Genomic DNA, 22,326 nt, shown 5'->3' on the forward strand with positions numbered 1-22,326 from the left:
TGTGAGTACGAAGACGAATGCGTCCGTCCCCCGAGTATGCTTTCTTGCACAGCCTTCTTACTCCGACCTGGTAGAAGCAGTACGTGGGATATAGCGGAAATTACCTCGTGTAAACTAGACGCCCGTAGTCATCAAACAATGTCCCTCCATGAGAGGAATTATCGCTTTTTCTGATGAACTAACTGACGGTCGCTCGAAAGGTTGCCAAGACCACTACTAGCGAAATGATCTCAACGAGGTTGCAGCAAGGACAGTGGCCGTCGTATATCAAAGCCGTTATAGAAGTTTTCCATGCCGCAGAGGAAACCATGCAAGGCTACGGAACAAACTTGACGAGATTCTTGACATAAAGGTCGTCTGGGCTTTTAGGAAGTGGCGGCTAAGACTCTGAAAGCGTGCGTGCCCCTATCCTCGCCTGTGTAACGGCAGCGCGTGCGAAAGCTATTCGCCAATTCTGTCATGTGCCCCTAAGTCAGCGCTCGTCGTTTGCGGTTTGTCCACCACCTCTAGAGTCTACACCATCAGATCCACTTCGTATACACCTACTTAGTAACGAACATTGGATTTCAACTAGACTTACCCTTGCTGCAATGTCTCTACTGCAGGAAAAGAGATCGTCACCTTTCTTTGACGAGATCACCGAGCTTCCGGCTCCCTCGGGAGCGGCGTTCAGAGGGACTGATGGTAATGGTACGCTGCCAAGTTCCTCTTGTCGTGTTTTCATGACGCGGAGCTTGGTACTTTGCTTGTAGTCCTTCGCGTCAAGTTCTCATTCAACGATCGCGAACGCAAAATCAAACGGTCGTCCGTTACCACTTTCTTTGTAGCCGAGGATGGAAGCAGCGCGTCGACCTCGTCATTCGACGCCTCCGATGTTTTAGCTTCCGCCGTGTCTCCCTCTGGCGCTCATCAGGTTCACCTGCGTTCTGTCGCTGATCCCGACAATGGTTCGAAGAAGAGGCGTGTGGTGGAGGTGTGGAAAGACTCGCGGATAATTGCGTCGATGGATGTGACGGACAAGCATGGGGACTTTCATACGGATGGTACGTCTGGAAGCTAGCATCCCCACCCCGGTCAACTCATCATATTCGCACAAAGCCTTTCTCTCGAGTCTGTCATTCTCTCCCTCCGAAACCGCGCTGATCTACTGCGCCGAGCCCAACGGCGACAAAGACACCGAGAAGACTGACCCATATCAGAAATGGCGCTTCGTTCCGCACGGTGGAGAAGGCATGTCCAAGAAGAAACGGTCGGCGATATACCTCTTCCGCTGGAGTCAGCCAACGGCCTCGTCTACCCCTCCATTCTCAAAACGGTCTGGGGACGACATGTCCCTGAGCCTGCTCAAACCCTCCGACATCCAGGGTCTATCGCTTCCTGATCTGTTTGGACAGGCTATCTTCGCATCGGAGGACCGTATCTTTGCCGTTGGGTACAAGCAGACGAAAGACGGACGGATGCTCGGGTTGAGGGGATGCTTTAGTCGGCCAGTGGGCATATATGCTCTAGGCATCGTTGCTGCTGCCTCAACGGCGGCGAGGGCGAGCTCAGAAGCGCCAGCTTCGGGCGACGACAAGTCATCTTCTCTAGGAACATACATCGTCTCCGCCATCTCGATGATCTCTGATCCCACCAAGTCCTGCCGCTCGCCCAAAATCCTACGTAACGCGGAAGGTACACCTGTCCGCCTCTTCTGGCTGTCCAACACTACAGGCAAGGCACACAACGGATGCACTACTCTCCATTCTATTGCTCTCACTCGCGACTCTGAGATCCTAGGTACTAGCCGGGTTCTTGTGGACTCGGTATGGGATCCGGAGCCTGACGCGTTCCCCGGACTCTATGTCAACATGCTCCCTGAACATCCGTTCGTTTCCGCTCGCGATTCGACCTTCATCGTAGCATCGTCGACTTGGCGATCGAGAAACGTGGTCCTGTTGATCGACGCTTCATCAGGCGCTGTGCGGAACGTGACACCTTCCGCGGACGAAACTGGCGGCCACTATACCTGGGACCTGCTATGCACGGACGGGAAGCGCCGGCTTGTGTGCTCGCGGCACTCGCCTGCCCGCCCTTGGGAAGTCCTGGTCGGAACACTGGATGATGCGGGTGAAGTCCGCTGGAATGTAATCCACAAAACGATGGTGTCTACTGCATGTATGTTTCCAAAGCGTTATGTGATGTGTAATCTAGACGTGATCAATGACTATGCGTTGTTCTGTTTGATCAGTGGAAGCCGCCCTGTCCGAACTAGAGGTCTCGGTCGTCCCTGTCCCAGGGAGACCCTCTGTTGAGACCATCGTGACGCGCCGACGCGGAGTTTCCGAGGCCAGGTCAAAGCCGTACTGTGTCTCAATCATGCATGGTGGTCCTCACTCGTCGTCGTCGAGTAGTTTTTGGCACTATACCACTGGGTTTGCGCTTGAAGGATGTGCGTATATCTTACACCTGAGACACATACAACCCCGGCTAACTTGGACATGGGATGCCAGATGTTACATCCACACCAAATTTTACAGGTTCCGTAGGGTACGGTCAGAAGTTCATCGAAGATCTCCTCGGGAACTGCGGGAGCCGCGACGTCGAGGACTGCATGGCAAGCGTTAGACGCTTGGTCGATCTCGGCATCGCAGATGCGAATGGGCAGTTCGTCGCCGGCGCGAGCCACGGCGGATTCATCAGTGCCCACCGTATGCCTTCTTCCTTTTTCTGTCGTTGATTCCACCTCTCACTTATGATCGACATCCCTCTCACAGTGATCGGGCAGCATCCCACCGCGTTCAAAGCCGCTGCGCTGCGCAACCCCGTCATCTCCCTCGGAGACCTCTCGAGCGACATGCCCGATTGGTTCTTCCAGGAGAACGGCTTCTCTTATGGGCCAGAGGCACTTATGCGGCCAGAGATGTATACGAAGGTGTTCGCAATGTCTCCGATCGCGTACGTCGACGATGTGCGAGCGCCCGTGCTGATCATGCTTGGCGAGGAAGATAAGCGCATGCCGCCGCTGGTGCATGGGAAGGAGTATTACCATGCGCTCAAGGGCCGGGGCAAGGTCGTGGAGATGTTGATGTTCCCCGGGCAGGGACATACGTTAGATGGTGTTGAGGCAACGAGGGTTGGATGGGAGGCAACGAGGGACTGGTTCGCCTCCGTTGCACAAGAGGATTAGTGAGTGATGCGTGTACGTACACAACACTCGCAGTGATGCCTCAAAGCACGTCTGTGTGTCTTGTAATGACATATTGCATTGAACAAAGTTACGATACATGACGAGTGCAGGCAAAACATTTCAATTGGTGTCCATATTGTCCCTGCCCTGAGTACCCCGCTCTCTATCCGCCTGCTCCTGCACCGCTCTCAAGAAAGCTTGCACGCTGGTACCAGCCTCTTCAGGCAGCCCGAGCTGGCGCACAAGGCCGCCCAGCATACCCGTCCGTAGCGCATTGTCGAAGCTCGACACGGCACTGCGGAACTGGGGCGACGAGATGACGCGCTGCAGGGCTTCTTCGGACGGGGGCACGGGCATGTCAGGCGGGAGATGCGGGAAGAGCGAGGGAACGAGTTCGGGGTGGGAGGTGAAGATGGGCATAATGTTAGCGGGGGTGAGGACGTCGGTCAGGGAGAGGTCGGGTGGGGCAGACTCTTGGGAAGAGGCGCCACCGGGGCGGCCGAGGGAAGAGACGAGGGTGCGGAGCTGAGCGAGTTGGTCGGGGGTGACGCCGCTGTGATGGGGTGGGATTGGGAGGTTAGTCGCTGGGAAGACGAGGGAAGGAGGATGAGGGACATTTACGGCGGGGTGGTCGACGATGGAGCCGACGTCGATGCTTCGCCGGGCTGGCTGGCGTCCCAGACAGGGATGTAGTCTGGGTCTTCGAGAAGGCGGTTCATGTTGGTGACGAACTCGTCATCGCGCCGCGACGATGCGTCCTAATTGGCATTAGCAAAGATGTTCACCTTTGGTAGAGTTGTATTACCTGCATCCAGAACTACTACTATGTTAGGCAAAACGTGTCAAAAATAAGAGCTGAGACGTACGAAATGGCGTTGGTTCGACGAGGAGAACTTCAGGACATACGTCCGACCCCAAGATGACTGGGGGACTTTGACGAACGACGCGTCCGAAGGAAACAAGATCAGATCCTGTTCAAACCTAGATCAGTATATTGCGGTTATAATTTTAGCTTGTTACTCGCCTCCTCGATATCTCCCGACGTGCGGTCCTTCCAGATGAAGTGCAAAAGGCCATCCTCGCCAGTCTGCAGCATGACCGCGCCCTTGGCTGGGATGGGGTCCACGAAGTTGGTGCCTTCGCGTCGAACAGCGCGACCAGCTTTGAATGCGAGGAGTGTGTTGACCGACATCGACAGTGTTGAGAGATGATGAAAGGTTGACGTGCTAGTGGTGGCTTGGGATGTTGCGCGTCGGTCTCTGGACGGGGACGCGTCAGTGGACAGGAGGTCTGAGCGGAGTTTGAAACCATCTCTCCCCGTCCAGCAGACTTCAAGCTTCAGCTTCAGCGTCTACGTTTACTACTACGAGGATGTCGTTCGCTGGTGGCTTCGACGAGCCTGAAGCTTGGGGAGCACCTGACTCTGGAAGTGGTGATTTCGTCAAAGACGCGATTCGGAAGGAACTGGTCATCAGGTAAGCTGAATGCAACTTGTCTATGAAGTACCTTGTTAATCAAACCCTCGCCATCTCAGGGAGATCGCTGCAGCGCAGGGCGATTTGCGAGGTAGGCAGTTGCATAAGTCCCCCTTGGATGGCACCTGAGCTCATCGCAATGCTGCTTCTTGTGTCCTTGCAGCTCTGTTATCGCGCGTAGCCGTCGTGCAGAAGGACGTCGACAAGCTGACCTCCGAAAACTCCACGTTGCAAATGTATATTGACAATCTTACTATGCAAATGGCCAAGAGAAAATGAATACGTTCTACATGCCCCTTTTCAACTTCACCGACGAGTCCGTCCGGTCTCACTTTCGTTCTTCTTCCAAGTCACACCATCTTCACCGCCAATTCAGTTTCTGCGCTAAGTATCATGCAAGTCTCAACTTGTGCGAACAGGCCGCAGACCTTCGCTCTCTTACCTGCGGATGCACAACAGGGTCGGATACGCCATTTAGAATGCGGAGGTGCAGTCAAAGACGTAAACTTTACTCGAGGCTTGATATCCGACATTTACGGCATCACATCCGTCGCGACGAAACGTTGGGGATCCGCGGTTGTTGATGGCCGACCCGACGTATAAAACATCGCTCTGCTTCGTTGAGATCACGCACCTCCGTCCCCCCGTCCCTCGTCCCCCCGTCAGTTGGCAAGATGCATCCCGCTCTTCTCATTTCAGAGGTTGTCGTCGCTATTTTTGATGCGCTTGACAATACCACGTACCGCGACGTCCTGACCCGGCGGCAAACCCTATCGGTTTTGGCGCGGACATGTCTCGCGTTTCTCGACTCGGCGTTGGACTTGCTCTGGGAGGACCTCCCGGATGTTCGATATTTGACCAAGACTCTGCCAGAAAGACCTGTGGAACTAGTTGCAAACGAGGTGCGTTGCGTCCAAAATTAGGCTTTTATGTTTGGACACCCGTTTTTGACGCCTGCCACCAACCCTCTAGGCCGCATATACCCCATCCGAATGTTCCCGCTTTTTCTCATACGCCGCCCGCATCCGCAAATTAGAAGTGTCTTGGAAGTCTCAGGCAGCGTACTCCGACCTCGAACCCCTTAGACTTGTTCCTCTAGATTCTCATCATCCCCCATTGTTCCCAAGGTTGAAATCCTTGACCTGGTCGGACGACCGCCCAGGAAACGCCATCTTTCTGCGTCTCTTCCTCGTGCCCTCGCTCCTCCATCTACGGATCCACTTCCTTTGGAAAACTGAACTCGTGTCGGTCGGGTGTCTCCGGGATCTCGGCACCCTATGTCCGCAGCTCCAGGCACTGTCGCTGAAAGACAGCCGGACGAGCTGCATCCCTTCCAAGTTCGTGTGCTCGGTCATACGCGGCTGTCACAAACTGGAGGCGATCAGATGTCATGGAGTCGACGAGCCAACGATGCGTCACCTCGCCAGTCTTCCTACTCTCAAATGCGCGGAAATCGACATTCCGTGGCCTAGAAGCTTGAACCGGGGCGAAGAGCCAGAATCGTCGGTCATACAGCAAGGATTTGAGAATGCCACTTATCTTCACCTCACAACCGCCCGCATGGCACATGTGACAAGCCTCTTTGCACAGAACCCGAAACGGCCGTCGCACGTCTGCGTCGATGTCGGCGAAGGGCCAGAGAGTTGGGCTATCTGGACGTTCTTCAATACGCTTGTATCCTCCCCTTCCTACTTCAACCTGACGCACGTCGTCCTCGAATGCTGGGACACTATCAACAATGACATTGTTGCCCGTCCGACGCGGGCATGGTTCGAGTCGCTTACGCCGCTACTTTCGCTTCGACGACTCGAAGTCCTCAGCCTCGCCGTGCAATGCTCGTTTGACTTCGCCGACGACGACTTGTCCCGGATGGCCCAGGCATGGCCCGATCTGGAGGTACTCGTGGTCGAGCGATACCACGACGACGAGCCCCCGCATGCGACGCTCCGCGGCCTCGGGGCGTTCGCGCTGCACTGTCCGAAGACGCGGGTCATCAGGCTCATGGTCGACGCACTAGAAGCAGACGCCACGGGGCTAGAGGATGTAAGTCCCCTGCCTCGCCTTTCGCGGGAGAAGCTCTGTCTCTCGCTGGGCAACTCGCGAATCGGCGACCCGGAGGCCGTCGCGCGGGTGTTGACGGCGTTCTTCCCTGGCGCTCGGGATGTGAACACGTGGGACGGACGCTGGAGCTATCGGCATGAGGAGTTTGCCGCGTACAAGGATAGGTGGGATAAGGTGAACGAGCTGCTCGAGTGGGGTGGGGGACCCCGGGAGGAGAGAGTGACGATTCATGAGGCGCTCATTGCTGGTGATAACACGGATGGGGTGGTATCATAGTCTCCTAGCAACTACACTAGATTAATACGCTTTTGACATAGTTAGGTTTCATTGAGTAATCATGGCGAGTGTGACTAGAAAGCGAGTGATAAAGTCGTGGTTGGTGGCAGCTTCGCGGCAGTCTAAGAGAACTTGGTTCCCTGAGCAATTGTAAACGGTTCGTTATCGGATAGCCGGAATTGGAGCATGGCACCCGTGGCGTGCGGTATTAACGCATCAACAGACTTGATATATCTCAGAGAAGGTGGAAATTATAATTGGATAAGGTAGAACATTAGCCTATAAGTACACGCAGTGGGTATGGCTGTAAGGTAGAGTGGCTAAGTCAATGAGCGTGGTATAGTAAGGAGACAATACTGAACGCCAGCTATTAATGGATGATAAGTAGTAATAAAATCAATTAAATTATGAGGTATACTCCAGACGCAGGATCGATGTCAATCGTTGTCGTTGACGCCAGACTGATGTTCCGTAAGCGATCGTGGCAGGAATGCATGCCCGTCCTGCGGAGTCGGAAATGACAACATCGATAAATATATCCAGGAAACTCTGTTCCTGGGGTTGAGGCATATCAGATAGACCCTTGCGATGCAGTGGCCTGCATGATCACGCATGCCAGTGCCATCATGCTTAGGGTCAGCCAGCGACGTCCAGGAAAGGCCTCGCCCAGCAAACTCTAAGTGCAAAGTTCACTCTGCCGTTCAAGGCGGACTTCTATTCGATCGGGCGTCAATTAGAAAGCTCTAGGTAAGGCGCTCAGCAGGACGGTACTCACCCGCACCACGATTGTTGCATCCACCATAGATCATGGTGGGGTAGTGGACTCTCGCGTTGCCAGTTGTGTGGAACCCTTGAAAGGTGAACCCCGCTCTTGACGCAGCCGGGAATATCGCGACAAGGTCCGCAAGTGGGTCGTCTAGGCGGGAAGGTTGAGCTGGAGCGCTGGGTGTACCGTAAGCCGGGGGAGGAGTGGAAGATCGCGGCGCGTTAGGCTCTGGCCGAGCAGATGCCGACGCGTCTTCCTGAGAGGTGCGATCGGCCGAAGGGGATGATAGGGGCATTTCAGCTTGAAGAGACGTCGCAGAGTGCACTTCAGCTGTTCTACGGGGTCCAGCCGATGATGGGAGGCTATCTGTCGCAAAGAGTGTGGAGGATTCTAGCTGAGAAGGACTGCTGTCAACGAGATCGCTAGATACGAAACCATAAGCTTGGGCATCTGTTATGGCAGCTCATTACTGACCTGTCAGGCTTCTGCGGTCCTCCATTCAGCTGGGCACTGGTGGCCGGTTCGAATGGCTGAGCATCCGTTGAGCACTCCAGCAAGGCGGCCAACAGCATATACAATAGCCGAATGAATATCATTAAAGCGAGTGACGAAATCTTCAAAAAGAAGGAAAGGAAGGGAATGACAATGAAACTGATCAACAGCTGAGAGTACATGTCAGAAAGCAAAATTGCTAGAGAAGCGAAAACCTCTTCAGCCTTTTATCCGTTTCATGGTGGGGACGAAACTTTGTGGATACGTCAACTGATACCGGGCCGCCTGGGGAGGTTGAACGGCAAGCATCAGCTATCCAGCAGGCACAATCACTCCACATCGGGGAAGTGCGAATGCAGGTCGGTCAGACTGCAGAGGAGCAAGGCCTCGCGAAAAGGACATGCAAACCGCCTTTCACGTTTTGATGGCACAGTCAGGTGAGAAACCCAAGGACAGCCAGTATGAGGATAGCTCCGTTAGGGCGCAGGGCCCTGACTATCAAGACCAATCAAGAGTTGATGTCGATATTGCGTGAGTTGAGCGTGTTGGTACTTTGTTGAGCCACCGGGCGGAAATAGCGAGCTACGCTCGGTCAAACGGTAACAACAGCAATCGCAGGCCTTCGTATCACCTTAAAACCAACCGCACTAGCTGATACAGTTGAAAGAGATTCAAGCTGAGCGACCCTATCCAGGTCATTAGACCTGCCCAAGGTGATAACGATCCGGGAAGCAAGCCAGCGTATCCAGGGACCTCGCTGTTTTCTTGGCTGCATGACCGTTAAGGCTGTGTGCGTATCGTATTGTTAGCACCGATCAGTTATGAAAGTTTGGCTGTTTTTGAACATCCTATCGGTCGCTTAAGAATTGCCAGGACTGTCTAAGCATGGATGAATGGTGACGTCGACACTAGACATTGCCGGAAGATGAAGAGAGCAGCCCGAAAACCGCCCAAGAATGGCGGCTGAAGGAAGTTGACATGCAGCATGCATTGGAGTAAAAGCTGTTTCTCCAGAGCGGATGCGTTAAAAACTGAGATGAATGCGGGGAACGACGTAAAACACGAAGTTGAAGTGCTTTAAGGTAGCACGAACAGTGGACCGAACACAGGAAGCGTCCGCGTCAGGACGCGTAATCGCTGCCAGTCGGACACTCGGCCCGTAGCATTTTGTTTGGTCCCATCCGCGTGCACGCGACGCGACGCGACAATTGAGGCTGTTCACTGTCGCCGTCACCAGTCGACACGTCTGGCCTGCTTTACCCTCTCTTCTCGCCATGGCTAGTCTCAATAAGCTCGCTATTCGAGGTATCCGATCGTTTGACGATAAGCAAATATCCATTATCGAATTCTTCTCCCCTGTCACCGTCATCGTCGGGCACAATGGCAGCGGCAAGACCACTATCATCGAGTGCCTCAAGTATGTCACTACCGGCGACCAGCCCCCCAACACGCGCGGAGGAGCTTTCATTCATGACCCGAAGATGGCGAATGAGAAAGAGGTCAAGGCTCAGGTGAAGCTGCGGTTCCATGCGGCGAATGGGACCCGGATGCTCGCTGTGCGCAACCTTAGTGTGACCGTCAAGAAGACGGGCTTGACAATGAAGACCCTGGAAAGCATTCTGGCGCTGGCGGATGGTAATGTGGAGAAAGGTGGCAAGGTGCGTACAGTTGGCTATGCGGATGGCCCCCATATCCTCATACACCCCTAAGAGAGGGGCTATTTCGACAAAATGCGCAGAGATGGACGCCGAGATCCCTCACCTCCTTGGTGTATCGAAATCAGTGCTCGAAAATGTTATATTCTGCCACCAGGAAGAGTCGTACTGGCCGCTGGCTGAACCCTCCGCGCTCAAGAAGAAGTTTGACGACATTTTTGAGGCCACGAGGTGGGTATATGCTACGTTTCCAAAGCCTAACGTCTTTAACTTCGTGTTTAGATACACCAAAGCCCTTGACTCTATCAAGGCTCTTCGGAAAGACCGCGTCGCAGACCTCAAAGCGGACAAGGAGCGTCTCGAATCCCTATCGAAAGAAAAGGCGCACGCAGACAAGCTCCGGACCCGTATCTCCGAGCTCCAAAAGACGATTACGGCGAAGGAAATCCAATATGAGCGTGTCAAGAACGAGTGGTCTGAGATGGTGGACAACAACGCTCGCTTCTACGAGTCGGCGAATAAGTTCCGCGAGACTTATGTCAAGGTCGAGAACCTGCAGAACCGGAAAGAAGACCTTCAGCGACAGCTTGGAGAGCTGCGGGAAACTACGAAGGAGGTGTCTGGTAAGCATGACGTGGGTTTCGTATCCAGCTTCTGCTCAGCGACTCTTAGGAACGGAGGAGGAGCTACGCACCAAGGCGCAAAACTTCGACGCGAACATACAAGCCCAACGTCAGAAACGTAGCGAACTTGATGCCGAACGGCAAGACCTTGAAGACGACCTCTCGAGGGCGCGGAAGACGCATGTAGAGCTGATCACCGAGCATGGTGAGCTCCTTGGAGAGTCGAGAGTAAGTGATGCCAACATGTACAGTAATTGCGAAAGCTCATCCGATCCAAGGCACAAGAACGCCGCATCGCGGAGCGTACTGACCTCGTCCGCGACATCAGCGAAAGGCACAGTATCAGGGGCTATCAGCACGGCTCGCTCGACAAAGACAAGGTTGCGGAGTTTATCGAGAAACTCAGCCAGCTACAGCGAAGCCAGAGGATCGAATATGAGAAGATACAGGTTCGCGGTTTGGGTTCATTTGCGGAGGTGGCTCATTTCTGACACGTTTGTAGAGCGATCTTCGGACAAAGAACGAGGAGTTTAACCGCAAATCCAGGGGGCTTCATGCGGAACTGGAAGGGTTCAAGCTACAGCGCAGCAACTTGCGTGACCAAATGGTCGGTTCTGATGTCCTTTTGTTCCGATTCGCTATCTGAGTTATTTCCAGAAAGATCGCCAGTCGGTCATCAACAACTCTGAAGTCTCGATAGAAACCATGCAGACCGTCTCTTCGGACCTCCTGACGCTGCAGGGCGACATTGAGGATAAGAAGTCCCGCATCGAACGTCTGAAGACGGATATCAGATCGAGTAATTTCGATGAGAAGATGACCGAGAAAGCGTCTAAGGCGCGTCGGCTCGATGATGGGCGTGATTTTCTCAACACCGAGCTGCGCGGTTTAAGCTTGCAGGCCGACGTTCGGGCTAAACTTGACCTGAAGCGCAGCGAGCTCAAGAGCAAGAACTCTGAGGTTAAGAACCTGTAAGCGTTGGCCTTGCGAATGTTAGAGGTCTCATCGCTGAGTGCTCCGTGTATCTGCAGCCTCGAAGTATGCGGACCAAAGTACAAGAAGTTTGCAGAATCCGACCCCCAGGCCGATGGCATCGAGGCGGAAGTTGACCGTCTCACACGGTAAGTCGCGATTTCTCCTGGAAGGGGCGTATGTCGACTAAAGTCTTGACCAGAGAAAAAGAACGTCAGCTGAATGATGCCGAGGCTGGGGCTGCAGAAGCGACGAAAGCACTCCAGCAGATCGACACGTCCCTCGAGAATCTCAAGGCTCAGGCGGAGCAGAAGCGCCGGGAAATCAAAAGTAATTTTCGCTAAACACTTGTTGCACTAGGGCTGACGTCTCTGTTCTATCAGAGGGTGATGAGGAGCTTAAGGGAGCAATTCCAAAGGGCTTCAAGTCATTGGATGACGCTATCGACGAGTGTGAGACCTGTATCCGCGAAGACACCAAGTATGTTCAGAGTTACGAACTTTTAGATGACTCACTCGTGTATCCTCCAGCAAGCTAAAAGACCTACTCGGGATGAAGGAGGCCTACGAGAAGATTCTCAAGCTCGGAGAGGAGAAAAAGACGTGCCATGCATGCACGCGACACATGGACGACAGTGACTTGAAGGTGTTCAGGAAACATGTGCGTAGAAACACTTTCGAATACCTTATCGGACATCATTGACTGTTGGTAACTTCTTTATTCATCGTAGCTTGCGGAGCAAATCAAGCAGTCCTCCGAAGAAAGCACAGAAAAGCTCAAGGAGGGGCTGGAAGATTATGAAGATCAACTCCGAACATTCAAGAAGTGGCTTCCGCTGCAGAGCAACACGGACCGTATACGGAAAACGGAGCTTCCCCTCGTCGACCGTGAAATCGCCGAGAAGGAGAGGGAACTACCTGAAGCTAGTCAGCGAGCGGAGGACGTGAGTTGTCTTCCGAAGTCCCATTTCAGCGTCAAAGTAACCCTTGACCTGTTTCCTCAAGGCTGCTGCGAAATTGTCCGAGCTTAAGAAGGAGATGCGCGAGATGGCGGCACTGAAGCAGCATGCTGTTAACATCACAAGATGCAACAACGAGATCAAGAAGCTGACGTCTGAGGTCAGCAATCTTGAAGAGGATTTGGCGACTTCGGGATCAAAGAAAACGCCCGACGACGTCCAAGCAGAGCTTGATGCGCTCTCTACCGAAATGTACGCCATTGTTGGGCGAATTTCCCCTCGTTCGATATATGCTTACCTCTCAATCGTAGCCGTGCTAATGATCGAGAACGCCAGACTCTCACGAGCGAACGCGAGAGGTACAACAACCTGCTGCGTACGTACGAGAACGACTTGCACGCGATGGAGAAGCAGGAGAACACGTTGTCGAACCAGCTTCGCGAGAAGGACATCCTGGAGGAGCGCATTGCGAACGCCAAGAGGGAGATCGCAGAGTGCTCCGCGAAGTTGAAGGTACCGCATTCCTGACCAATTGTCGTGGGCTGGGCGCTAACAAAGCACTGGTATAGGAACTTGATAGCAAGATCTCGGAGGCTCAGGCGCCTATTCAAGCGCTCGAGGAAGAGAACGAGCGAATTCAAGGGGAGCTAAACTCCAAGCTCAAAGAAGCTCAGGACTCCTCTCAGGAGCTGAACATGAGTGTCGACAAACTAGACAGTATCGGCAGGACTATCGATAGGTGCATCTTCCCTTCTCCATCCCCGCCCCCTAGCGCCAACGTTAAGCCACGCCATGCAGATACATCCGCGAGAAGCGAGACGACACCCTCGCAGAATGTGCGGTCAAAGTCGAGGACTTCCAATCCCAGATCCGCGAGCTCGGGATCCAGATCGAGAATAAGCGCGAGGAGATCGCGGAGATCGACCGGGAGATTAACGAGAGCGGAAGCGCGATGGCAACGCTGCGCGACAATCTACGGATCCGCAAGCTCGTGCGCGACGTCACGGGCACGCAGGCCGAGATCGACAAGTGCGACATGGAGGCGGCGGCCAAGGCGAAGAGGAACTTTGAGGAGAAGTACCAGGTAGAGAAGGAGAAGGAGACGGACTTGCAGAGCAAGGTAGGCTTTATCATTTCACCGCAATCCTAAGAATAGATGCCGATGATTCTGCAGTTTGCGCATATAGGTGGAGAGATCAGCTCGCATAAGAGCCAGCTCCAGCAGTGGGAAGATGATTTCCGCGAGTACAAGGACATCAACAAACGGTACACTGATCAGCTCGTCAAAGTCAAGGTATGATTCTCTTTAACCACACTAGAGTCTGCTAACAGGGTCATGTATTTATAGATGTCAGACATGGCGAACAGCGATCTGGAGAAGTATGCTAAAGCGTTGGAGAAGTGCGTCAAATTTCTTCTTATGATTTGGTTTTTTTTTTTTCACTGACGAGCGGTACTTCTAGTGCTATCATGAAGTATCACACACTGAAAATGGAGGAAGTTAATGATACGATGAGACATCTGTGGAACAAGACGTATCAGGGGACAGGTGATGGATCTCGTCCTTACGTCCATTGCTTCGCTCATGCTTGCGAGTAGATATCGACGGCATCAAGATCCGTTCAGACGTTGAAGGCGGCGCATCAAAGAGGTCGTATAATTACCGAGTAAGCTACGTTCAGCTTCCATGATATCTTCGGCTAACATACTACGGCAGGTGGTCATGACGAAGGACCAAGTCGAGATGGACATGCGCGGCCGGTGTTCAGCAGGGCAGAAGATGTTGGCCTCAATCATCATCCGTCTGGCGCTGTCCGACTCTTTCGGCCAGAACTGCGGTATTCTTGCCCTCGACGAGCCCACAAACGCTCTCGACGTTGAGAACATTGATGCTCTTGCATCTAGTCTCGTCGAGTGAGTTTCGTTAGTGTTCGTGTTATGCTTGTGTTTCTCATATACCCCTAGTATTATCAACGAGCGCAAAAACCATTCCAACTTCCAGCTCATCATCATTACGCATGACGAGAACTTTTTGCGGAGACTCGGGCAGGCAGAGGTTATGGAATATTACTGGTATGTCATCTTGAGAACCTGTTTTGGCTAACGCTCACGATCTTCCGCAGGCGTGTCTCAAGAGACGCACGTCAGAAGTCCATCATAGAACGACAAAGGTTCCGTTAGTTGTTGTCTTACAATATCCTGTCCAATAGAATTTCTTGGTAGTTGTTATACATTGCAATTGTTGTACAGATAATTATGATTTTCACAACCAACTTTCATAATTCTGCACTCCTCTTGCCCTAGACGTGCTTCCATTGAGGCTGTCGCTTTTCCAAGAACGCACCAAAGCCCTCTTGATGATCTGACAGTGCAAACGTAGAGTGGTATAACCGCCTTTCGAAGTGGAGTCCGTTTCGCAGACCGAGTTCCTCCGCTGAAAACGACTTAGTTTCTTTACGAGCAAGAGTAGAGACCGCCGACCTTCGTTGACGGCTTCTTTTGCTATAGCCACCACTGGGCGTGAGTAGCCTGCTATGGTGGTCGCTGAATAGGAGATCAAATGTTGATAAGACAGCTATTTGACAACCTAATCTTTGAGTGTGATACTCACCCGCTTTGATAGCCGCAGGCAGGACTTCGTTAACGGGCAGTACCTTAGCTACGAGACCTGCTTTCTCCGCTTCGGTGGCGGACATATTCTCTCCCGTCAAAATCATATGCATGGCCTGACCACCAGCCAGTGAGAAGTGAGTCAGAATGCATCAAAGATGAGGGCGCACCTTTGCCTTCCCAATCGCCCTGATCAATCTCTGTGTCCCACCAGCTCCGGGGATCGTACCTAGCTTGATTTCGGGTTGGCCGAAAACTGCCTTTTCTCCCGCATAAACGATATCGCACATCATAGCTAGTTCGCATCCTCCACCTAGCTGAGAAAGATGAGCGTCCTTTCATGAGTGACCTGCATGGGTTCAGATACTCACTGCATAACCGTTCACGACGCCAATGATTGGCTTGTGAATGGCAAGGATGCTGTCGACAATATCTCTAAGGTAGTCAGTGTTGTATGCTTGCGTGAAGCTCAGAGCCTTTTGCTCTGCGATGTCGGCACCAGCTATGGTAATAGATTCGACATTTTTGTTACTGCCAAGATTCTCCTCATATGCGTGGCGAAAGCAACGTACCACAGAATGCACGTTCATTTCCCGTAATGATTATGGCACCGACGTCATCATCTTTATCGAATGCTTTCAAGGCCTGGAGTAGCTCCTGGATGAGCGCTCCCGACAACGCGTTTAAGGCCTTGGGTCTGTTCAGCGTAACGATAGCAACATTTCCTTGTTTCTCTGTGAGTATATTCTGCTGGCCGGTGTTGGTGCAACCACATGCGCTGGCTAGGTCCATGGTGCGGACGGTGTCGCCTGACATGTGGTGAGTATCGGTCATGTTGACTGGTGAAAAGCTGAATGCTGCTGAAAGTCGTACGATTTACGTTGATGAGCAAGTCGAGGACGATGAGCTCGGCAGCTGGGGGGAACAAGCTCAGAAACAGGGGCAATGAATAAATGATCTCATCATGATTCATCGGCCGATTTTGGGCGTTGCGTTTGACGTTGCCGGCGGCGTCGGTTGGCGGAGCCTTATTCCAGTTTTCTTCCGGGTCGACGCGTCTTGTCTCTGGTCATGGAGCCAGAACTCTCGTCCCTTCAAGGTGTTCGTCTTGAACCTCACCCAACTGCTCGGAACAAGGCTGTTACAAGCAGGTCATTCTCACCGGGCGACTGCATCTTGACGGTCAGGGCGTTCGCAACTGCTCTTATACCATCCTTCAAGGGCAAACGCTGCGACAGGTGTCTGCGCTTAGAGTCATCGGGGATCGATCTCAAGAGATGTTCTGGATGTGCATCATACTACTACTGTGGACCTCAATGTGCGACTCGATGACTTTCGTTCGCGTCGTTCCTGCATAACCGATCCGTGGTGCGTTCTTCAGGTCAAACGTCGCAATGGAGCGCGCACAGATCATATTGCAAGAACATCCAGCGCTTTCAAGCTTCTGCAGAGTATCAGAAGATGGAGACTCACGAAAGGATGGATTCTATGCTCCTCACCCACCTACTTGCAGAGCTGCGGTCGAACCACACCGCCGAATGCACCCAACAACTATCGACGTTCCTATCCTTATTGCCTAGACCAGATATCGCGAATCCGCCCCCTATATGCGCCATGAACGGTAGAGCGGGCACTATACCCGATGTAAACGACCTGTTTTCTCGATTCTCGAATAACAACTTTGCCGTCCATAGCCATCTGACAACGGTTGCGCATGGGGTCTTTCCGCTCGCAAGCCGTTTATTCAATCATTCGTGTCTACCCAACGCCGCCGCCAGATACATCCTCTCTGAAGATGCTGCTCCCAGAATGGAGATTGTAGCCCTTCAAGACATCGGTGCAGGCGAAGAGGCGAGTGCTGATTGAGAAATTTTGTGAGTTCCAGTCGTTGACTCATCACCCCAGATCTGTGTCCCATACCTTGATCCCGCGTTGCTCCAATCGCGCCAACAAGGCTTTCAACTGACATACGGGTTTACTTGCACATGTCCATCCTGCTCTGTCCTCGACTCAATAGGTCGGGTGCCTCCGCCGCCTTCGTCCCGGGAAGATCAGGAATCCCTAGCTCGGGCCTTACGCACACACGCCTTCCCCACATCACCCACCTCGACATCGCCCGACTTTGTCCTCCCGGCAGGCCCCCGCACTCCCCCTGACGTGCTGCTGGCCGCCCTAAACGAGTCCTATCTCACGTCCTTGTCGGAGTCGTTCAGCGCGGCGTCACACGATGGCCCTTACTCGGACGCCCTGAACGTCGGGATGACGCTTCTCGCTCTGTACTGCACGATATACCCACAGAATTACCCGCAGATCGGTAAGGCTTCCCGCGCTAAGCGCCAGTTGTTGTGTGATTGACTCTATGTTATAGGCGTACATCTGCTGGAAATGGCAAAGACGGCGTGGAACGCATTCGTCACCGCGGACCAGAACGTTGCAGACGGGGCAACGCGGACGGAAAACGCGGGCCTCGTGGACCGCGCTCAGTTGTATCTCGGGCTCAGCCGACAGGTGCTGAACGTATTTGGTCGCGAGGGTGATGATGGAGGGCCGCTTGACGAGATCGAAACGTTACAGGGCCTACTCAGCAATGTGTAGTGATGTCAGCTTAATCTATCTAACTTTCTATAGTGTATCTCCAATGCATGCGTCAAAGGCATTCAAGCAGCTTCATATGACATTTCATTTGAGCTCAATAGAACGCAAGTGCAAATCTAATGCATTCTTCCCATCGCCCTACGTTTGACAGTCACTCGACTTCCATACCGTCGGTCTCACGCAACGGACTTCCCAGGATGCGGTCCCGATGGTGCGAACGCACAAGGTCTTTAATGCAAGGCTGTGGCCGGTTTGAGGTCGCGCCACACAGCGCTTTCCACGATAATCAATGCTCGTAACATGTGGGTACTTTCCGCTGGTCCATGCTTCTTTCACACTATGCAGTTTCCCCTGATGTTAACAGAGGGCCTGCTAATGTTGTCATCCAAGGATAAGAAAGCTGTTGAATCCAGGGTCGTGCGCAAACAACAGTTCTCGGGAGTCGAACTCGCTTATCTGTCTATGCAGGATATATATCTAATCGTTGCTAATCGCATCCACCAGCGGTTATCTTACAGAAGGCACAAAACCTCCGGGCGCTGCCTGAGCGGACGAGGTAGACGTTCCGCAGCACCCGACTTTGATGCTTTCCGCCGGTCTTTTACCTGAAGAAGTAACCCGTGAGAGGTCAGTGTGGGTTCCTTATGTTCTTTGTAGCTCGCTCACTGACTCCCATAAGAATCAAATAAGGCCAGCAATACAATTTATTGAGAGTCAAGCATGCCGCACAAACTACATATGGTCTTAGTCTTGAAGTCTTGAGATGCTGGTAAGCAACTCGCATGCTTTCTGTCGCAATGAGCGCGTGGAGTACTTGCATACTAGGCTTTCTCGAGGTTGTGGCCTCGACTCCAGTGGACCGAACACCGTGGACTCCCAATTGCACTGAATGTGAGCTTACTAACAAATCGACATCTCAGCATTAATAGACCTTGATGCGACTGAGCGGGTGGAGGCGAATCCTTGGAAGGTTTTCGCTTGCGAGAAGGAGCCATGCGAAATCTGAGATTTGGATATCGTGGCGCTCAACGTACATAAGCTCATTTCTTATCCCCACCTGGTTCTCCAGAGACCTGACAGCCTCTGTCATCTCCAGGCGCGACCCTGCCATTCTCTGTAGACGCCAAGCACTTGTTCTGTGCTTGGGCGGTGCCGAGAACCTTCGGTAAGTTTTCGCAACTCTAACTTCGACCACCATCATCCTCTAACTCCCCTTTCACCAGTCAGTCACTCTCGCAAGCCTTCATGGGTGGCACAAATCCCATTCGTTCCCGATCAAGGGACTGGCGAAGACGCTTGGCAGCCTTGCCTTCGCCCGCCTCGTATGGTGGAGTGATCCCCATGCAGCTCTCCACCAAATTCGCGCTCGCTATCATCTTTTCTATTTGCTTCATTCTGGCGCTATCATGCGCGTTTATAGGGTATGACGATGACCCAGACTACTTCAAAAACATCCTCAACGATGTCGCCGCGTCTGACCCCGGCGTGAGTACCACGCCAGTCATACTTTTACAGTTGATGAACGTCGGCTTTGCATTAGATCGTCCTCTTGGGTGAGAACGTCGATGTTGATGTTGATGAGCCTTCCCTTGGCATCCGTTGGTCAGTACTGGGGTGTGGGGTAGGGTACGTTCTGGACGGCAGCCATGGTGCCCACGAGAGCAACCAGTGTGGGCTGCCGCCCATGTACTTGGAAATTTTCGTGGATGGGTGAGCCCGTTTACGATGTGTCTATTTCATTCAACATGCTGACTCTCTTTGAGTGATGACGATCCTACATTCATTTACAATCCCGCCGAACTGCCCTCTGTGAAGCAGACATCGAGACGACGCTAGTACGTATCGGAGATTGTGCTAAGATTCGTCTTGGCTGACGATGCCCCTCAGCGTTCAGAACATGGTTCAGTTCGACAGCGACCACTCGCTTGATGTCCACAACGATGACCTTTATCCGTTCGATACGTACTACCTCACCGGCTCCATCATGATTAAGGACGAGCACAACAACACTCTCCCAATCTCCAAACTCGCGACACTGGAAGAGGCCGATGCTTTCAGCGTCAAGAGCGAAGACGTCGAAACTTACGTAACAGTCAACGGCACTCAAGTACCCAGCCGTGACATCGACCTTTGGGTCCGCAGGCCAGGACGAGCTCGCTTCTTCGCCTTCCTCCTCTGGGCGGCCAACTGGTTGCTTACGCAAGCCACTGTGGCTCATGTGTTCTTCGCCTGGTCTGCTACGGACGTGAAGCCCATCCTCAAACACCTCATCTCATCATTCGCGATTGTCGTCGCCATCCCCCAGCTGCGTAATGCCATGCCCGATGGACCCGACTTCGATGGTATGTTTTCATCTCCGTCTTTCTCTAGACCTTGCGGGGCTAACGCGGTTTCTATTCAGGTGTTCTAATCGGTACGCGCACAAGCTTTGATTGTCTTCACCATACACAGCACTGATTGACTTCAACGGATCTTGCAGACTTCATCGGATTTTTCCCACAGATGCTCATCTCCATCTTCTCGGTCCTGGCGATGCTTCTTCTCATCATGCTGAGGGAGTCCAGCGCCCATGCGGCTGCCGCCGCCATGGCGCCCCAGATACCACCGGTTAGCAGACCAATGAGCAGGCCGGTGAGCGGCGTTACAGCGGAAATGAGGGCGCGCCGCCGGTCGCACTCACGCGGCGTCTCCCTGTCGAAAGAGGAGGAATATTCCGAGCCGGTCTTCAGCGTCACCGAGTCCATTCTGAGCCCCGTCAATGAAGGAGCGACATCACCGCCAAGGTCACCCCTACGCCCGCTCATTCTTGGCCTTGGCCGGAAGAAGCGGACGGACTCGGTGGAGCTCGAGAGGGGTGAAGGGATGCCCCTGATTCCCAAGCTCAATCCGCCGCCACCCGGACGCGGACCTCGCGGGCAGCGGGAGGATCATCTGAATGACCATTACATTTTCCCGCCACCGGCGACGCCGGGCCCAGCGACCGCGCCGCTCTTCGCGACGGGAATGCAGCACCAGCAGCAACATCTCCGGAATCGATCTACGAAGATGGAGTTCTCAGCGGCATCGGCGCCTGGGTGGGGTGGTCGCCCCGGCAGCGTGTACGGGTACGAGCTGGGCAAATCCGGCGGCAGCAAGGGAAGTATACTGAAGAAGACGACCGACCGCTGGTTCTGAACGATGTTAGATGGTCAAGCCAAATGGTTGTTGTTCTTGTCTTTACTATTTACAGATTTCTGTTTTTCGTGTTTCTCCGAAGGTATTTGTTCCCATGTCAAGCCTCTGTCCGCCGTCGTTCTTTGGTTCAAACTATTGTCATTCGCTTACTCATCAAACCTGGATTCATGTATCAATCCGCTGTTGTACATCTGGGGACTGCCTGATAGACGCTGCTATTGATGTAGGAATATGTCGTGTATCTATGTATTTATTCGAGGCTGTGTACATACCGTGTACCGAATACTCAGATCCTGTCGTTTTGCGCAATGCTTGGCCTCCGCTCGCCCTGTTCCGGGTTTCAAAAACACGTTCAGACATCAAGGCAACGTGCTCACCCTGCTTCGGCTGTCGAGATCACGTTCTAAACGCTCGCGGTAACGTTACATTTCTGATGCTCAGTAAATTGAAAATATGGCGCTCCCTTGTGGTGGAGTCCACTAGAAAAATGAAGCAAGCTCTCCGCATCCACAGGAACTATTGATTTCAAAGCCGTTCTGTCACGATTCTCTTGGCAGTTCAATTTCGGAGAGAAAAGCAGGTGGGTTGTCTTGCGCGAGGGAGATAGCGCGTATCAACCGCGGCAAGATGCGCAGCCTTCGTATGCTTCGACGAAACGCACTGCGGAAAACTCAAACCTTGCGAAATTTCCGCGCACAGTGGAATTTCGGCAACGGGGTGAAGCCGGTAATGGTGTATAGGCCTTGCGAACGTGTCTGTAGCAGACGGACAAAAACTGCATAGCGTTCTCGCTAGCAGCGAGGTTGAGAGGTGACATGAGAAAACAGAGAATTATGGTCAAGATACGACTACATGAGGTTGTCATCCTCGGTGTGCTAGCATTTCTCAGCCATCTTGCCTTGAGGCCTGTGACTATTTGTCAAGAACAGCTCTGATAATCAGGTGTCGATACTGAAGCATTGCGACGTCGCGGCGTCGCCGTCGAGGCGGTTATAACACCAACAACTTGGCGGCGGCGGCGGCGTTGATTAAATGTCCCGAGTAGCAGGTGCTATCTGGGTTGACGGATCTTGGAACTTCAGAACGAGTCTGCGCGAGAGCAGCCAATGCAATAAGCCCGAATCCCTGAAGATGGGCGTTGAGCGTGGGTGCACTTTTTCCAGAGACCAACTACGTAGCATGAGTCGGAGAAACTAGAAGGGAAGATGTTGAAGTTCCCCGGAGAGCCGCCAACGTGATGGAGAACAGCCAACGACAGAACCAGCAGTTCCGCACCCCCAATCAGCCAGCAGAAGCTCAAACTTGGAACGTCCGACGAGCGGGGAACGTGGACGACAACTTACGGAATTCGTAGGTCTGAGAAGTCGCCACAAGGGCTGTTCGGAGGTGCGATATCCGAAGAGAACGTGCCAGCTTCTAGAAAGTCAGGGAAGCTGACGCCGCACTGCGCGATGGAGATCCAACTAGCGCCCAAGTTCATCCAAGACCCATCAGCGAAGG

At 53.1% G+C, this 22,326-nt stretch overlaps 8 protein-coding genes across 8 annotated transcripts; 5 read left to right on the top strand and 3 right to left on the bottom strand.

Annotated features, from left to right (window-relative positions):
- The first annotated feature begins 520 nt into the window (after window positions 1-520).
- Window positions 521-3,239, top strand: CONPUDRAFT_124532 (alpha beta-hydrolase). The gene is made up of 7 exons (XM_007770574.1): window positions 521-690; window positions 753-1,043; window positions 1,099-1,514; window positions 1,578-2,157; window positions 2,231-2,431; window positions 2,493-2,690; window positions 2,757-3,239. Exons 1-7 carry the CDS (start codon window positions 591-593, stop codon window positions 3,167-3,169), a joined length of 2,199 nt encoding a protein of 732 aa, XP_007768764.1. The 5' UTR covers window positions 521-590; the 3' UTR covers window positions 3,170-3,239.
- Window positions 3,240-3,247: 8 nt separating this feature from the next.
- On the bottom strand, window positions 3,248-4,413 carry CONPUDRAFT_165568 (adhesion regulating molecule). The gene is made up of 5 exons (XM_007770575.1): window positions 4,194-4,413; window positions 4,036-4,140; window positions 3,975-3,986; window positions 3,791-3,927; window positions 3,248-3,722 (listed from the first exon to the last, which is right to left on the bottom strand). Exons 1-5 carry the CDS (start codon window positions 4,359-4,361, stop codon window positions 3,290-3,292), a joined length of 855 nt encoding a protein of 284 aa, XP_007768765.1. The 5' UTR covers window positions 4,362-4,413; the 3' UTR covers window positions 3,248-3,289.
- Window positions 4,414-4,540: 127 nt separating this feature from the next.
- Window positions 4,541-4,923, top strand: CONPUDRAFT_55408 (uncharacterized protein; the record flags this gene model as incomplete). Its single annotated transcript, XM_007770010.1, has 3 exons — window positions 4,541-4,644; window positions 4,704-4,735; window positions 4,808-4,923. The coding sequence occupies 3 exons, from the start codon at window positions 4,541-4,543 to the stop codon at window positions 4,921-4,923; spliced, it is 252 nt and encodes an 83-aa protein (XP_007768200.1).
- Window positions 4,924-5,318: 395 nt separating this feature from the next.
- Window positions 5,319-6,981, top strand: CONPUDRAFT_153966 (uncharacterized protein; the record flags this gene model as incomplete). The annotated part of the gene is made up of 2 exons (XM_007770576.1): window positions 5,319-5,546; window positions 5,617-6,981. 2 exons carry the CDS (start codon window positions 5,319-5,321, stop codon window positions 6,979-6,981), a joined length of 1,593 nt encoding a protein of 530 aa, XP_007768766.1.
- Window positions 6,982-7,220: 239 nt separating this feature from the next.
- CONPUDRAFT_144201 (uncharacterized protein) lies at window positions 7,221-8,449 on the bottom strand. The gene is made up of 3 exons (XM_007770577.1): window positions 8,222-8,449; window positions 7,757-8,169; window positions 7,221-7,695 (listed from the first exon to the last, which is right to left on the bottom strand). The coding sequence occupies exons 1-3, from the start codon at window positions 8,419-8,421 to the stop codon at window positions 7,658-7,660; spliced, it is 651 nt and encodes a 216-aa protein (XP_007768767.1). The 5' UTR covers window positions 8,422-8,449; the 3' UTR covers window positions 7,221-7,657.
- A 6,298-nt stretch (window positions 8,450-14,747) lies between these two features.
- CONPUDRAFT_55715 (enoyl-CoA hydratase carnithine racemase) lies at window positions 14,748-15,849 on the bottom strand (the record flags this gene model as incomplete). Its single annotated transcript, XM_007770026.1, has 6 exons — window positions 14,748-14,881; window positions 14,929-14,991; window positions 15,059-15,173; window positions 15,228-15,374; window positions 15,429-15,559; window positions 15,630-15,849. 6 exons carry the CDS (start codon window positions 15,847-15,849, stop codon window positions 14,748-14,750), a joined length of 810 nt encoding a protein of 269 aa, XP_007768216.1.
- Window positions 15,850-16,128: 279 nt separating this feature from the next.
- On the top strand, window positions 16,129-17,786 carry CONPUDRAFT_137381 (SET domain-containing protein; the record flags this gene model as incomplete). Its single annotated transcript, XM_007770578.1, has 4 exons — window positions 16,129-16,375; window positions 16,439-16,908; window positions 16,963-17,371; window positions 17,426-17,786. The coding sequence occupies 4 exons, from the start codon at window positions 16,129-16,131 to the stop codon at window positions 17,650-17,652; spliced, it is 1,353 nt and encodes a 450-aa protein (XP_007768768.1). The 3' UTR covers window positions 17,653-17,786.
- A 1,207-nt stretch (window positions 17,787-18,993) lies between these two features.
- On the top strand, window positions 18,994-20,826 carry CONPUDRAFT_153971 (uncharacterized protein; the record flags this gene model as incomplete). The annotated part of the gene is made up of 6 exons (XM_007770579.1): window positions 18,994-19,137; window positions 19,193-19,362; window positions 19,416-19,487; window positions 19,540-19,994; window positions 20,054-20,065; window positions 20,132-20,826. 6 exons carry the CDS (start codon window positions 18,994-18,996, stop codon window positions 20,824-20,826), a joined length of 1,548 nt encoding a protein of 515 aa, XP_007768769.1.
- Window positions 20,827-22,326: the final 1,500 nt, after the last annotated feature.

Source organism: Coniophora puteana (genome assembly GCF_000271625.1).
Source record: "Coniophora puteana RWD-64-598 SS2 unplaced genomic scaffold CONPUscaffold_6, whole genome shotgun sequence".
Classification (NCBI taxonomy): Eukaryota; Fungi; Basidiomycota; class Agaricomycetes; order Boletales; family Coniophoraceae; genus Coniophora; species Coniophora puteana.

Excerpts from the sequence above, each read along its gene's own strand:
- CONPUDRAFT_124532 (XM_007770574.1), top strand. The coding sequence starts at position 591 with ATGTCTCTACTGCAGGAAAAGAGATCGTCACCTTTCTTTGACGAGATC. Across the intron at positions 2,432-2,492 it reads TGGGTTTGCGCTTGAAGGAT|ATGTTACATCCACACCAAAT; the intron begins GTGCGTATATCT and ends ATGGGATGCCAG. Across the intron at positions 2,691-2,756 it reads CGGATTCATCAGTGCCCACC|TGATCGGGCAGCATCCCACC; the intron begins GTATGCCTTCTT and ends TCCCTCTCACAG.
- CONPUDRAFT_165568 (XM_007770575.1), bottom strand. The coding sequence starts at position 4,361 with ATGTCGGTCAACACACTCCTCGCATTCAAAGCTGGTCGCGCTGTTCGA. Across the intron at positions 4,141-4,193 it reads CGTCGGGAGATATCGAGGAG|GATCTGATCTTGTTTCCTTC; the intron begins GCGAGTAACAAG and ends AGGTTTGAACAG. Across the intron at positions 3,723-3,790 it reads CCATCGTCGACCACCCCGCC|CGGCGTCACCCCCGACCAAC; the intron begins GTAAATGTCCCT and ends ACCCCATCACAG.
- CONPUDRAFT_144201 (XM_007770577.1), bottom strand. The coding sequence starts at position 8,421 with ATGTACTCTCAGCTGTTGATCAGTTTCATTGTCATTCCCTTCCTTTCC. Across the intron at positions 8,170-8,221 it reads GGACCGCAGAAGCCTGACAG|CGATCTCGTTGACAGCAGTC; the intron begins GTCAGTAATGAG and ends TTTCGTATCTAG. Across the intron at positions 7,696-7,756 it reads ATGCAACAATCGTGGTGCGG|AAGTCCGCCTTGAACGGCAG; the intron begins GTGAGTACCGTC and ends CCGATCGAATAG.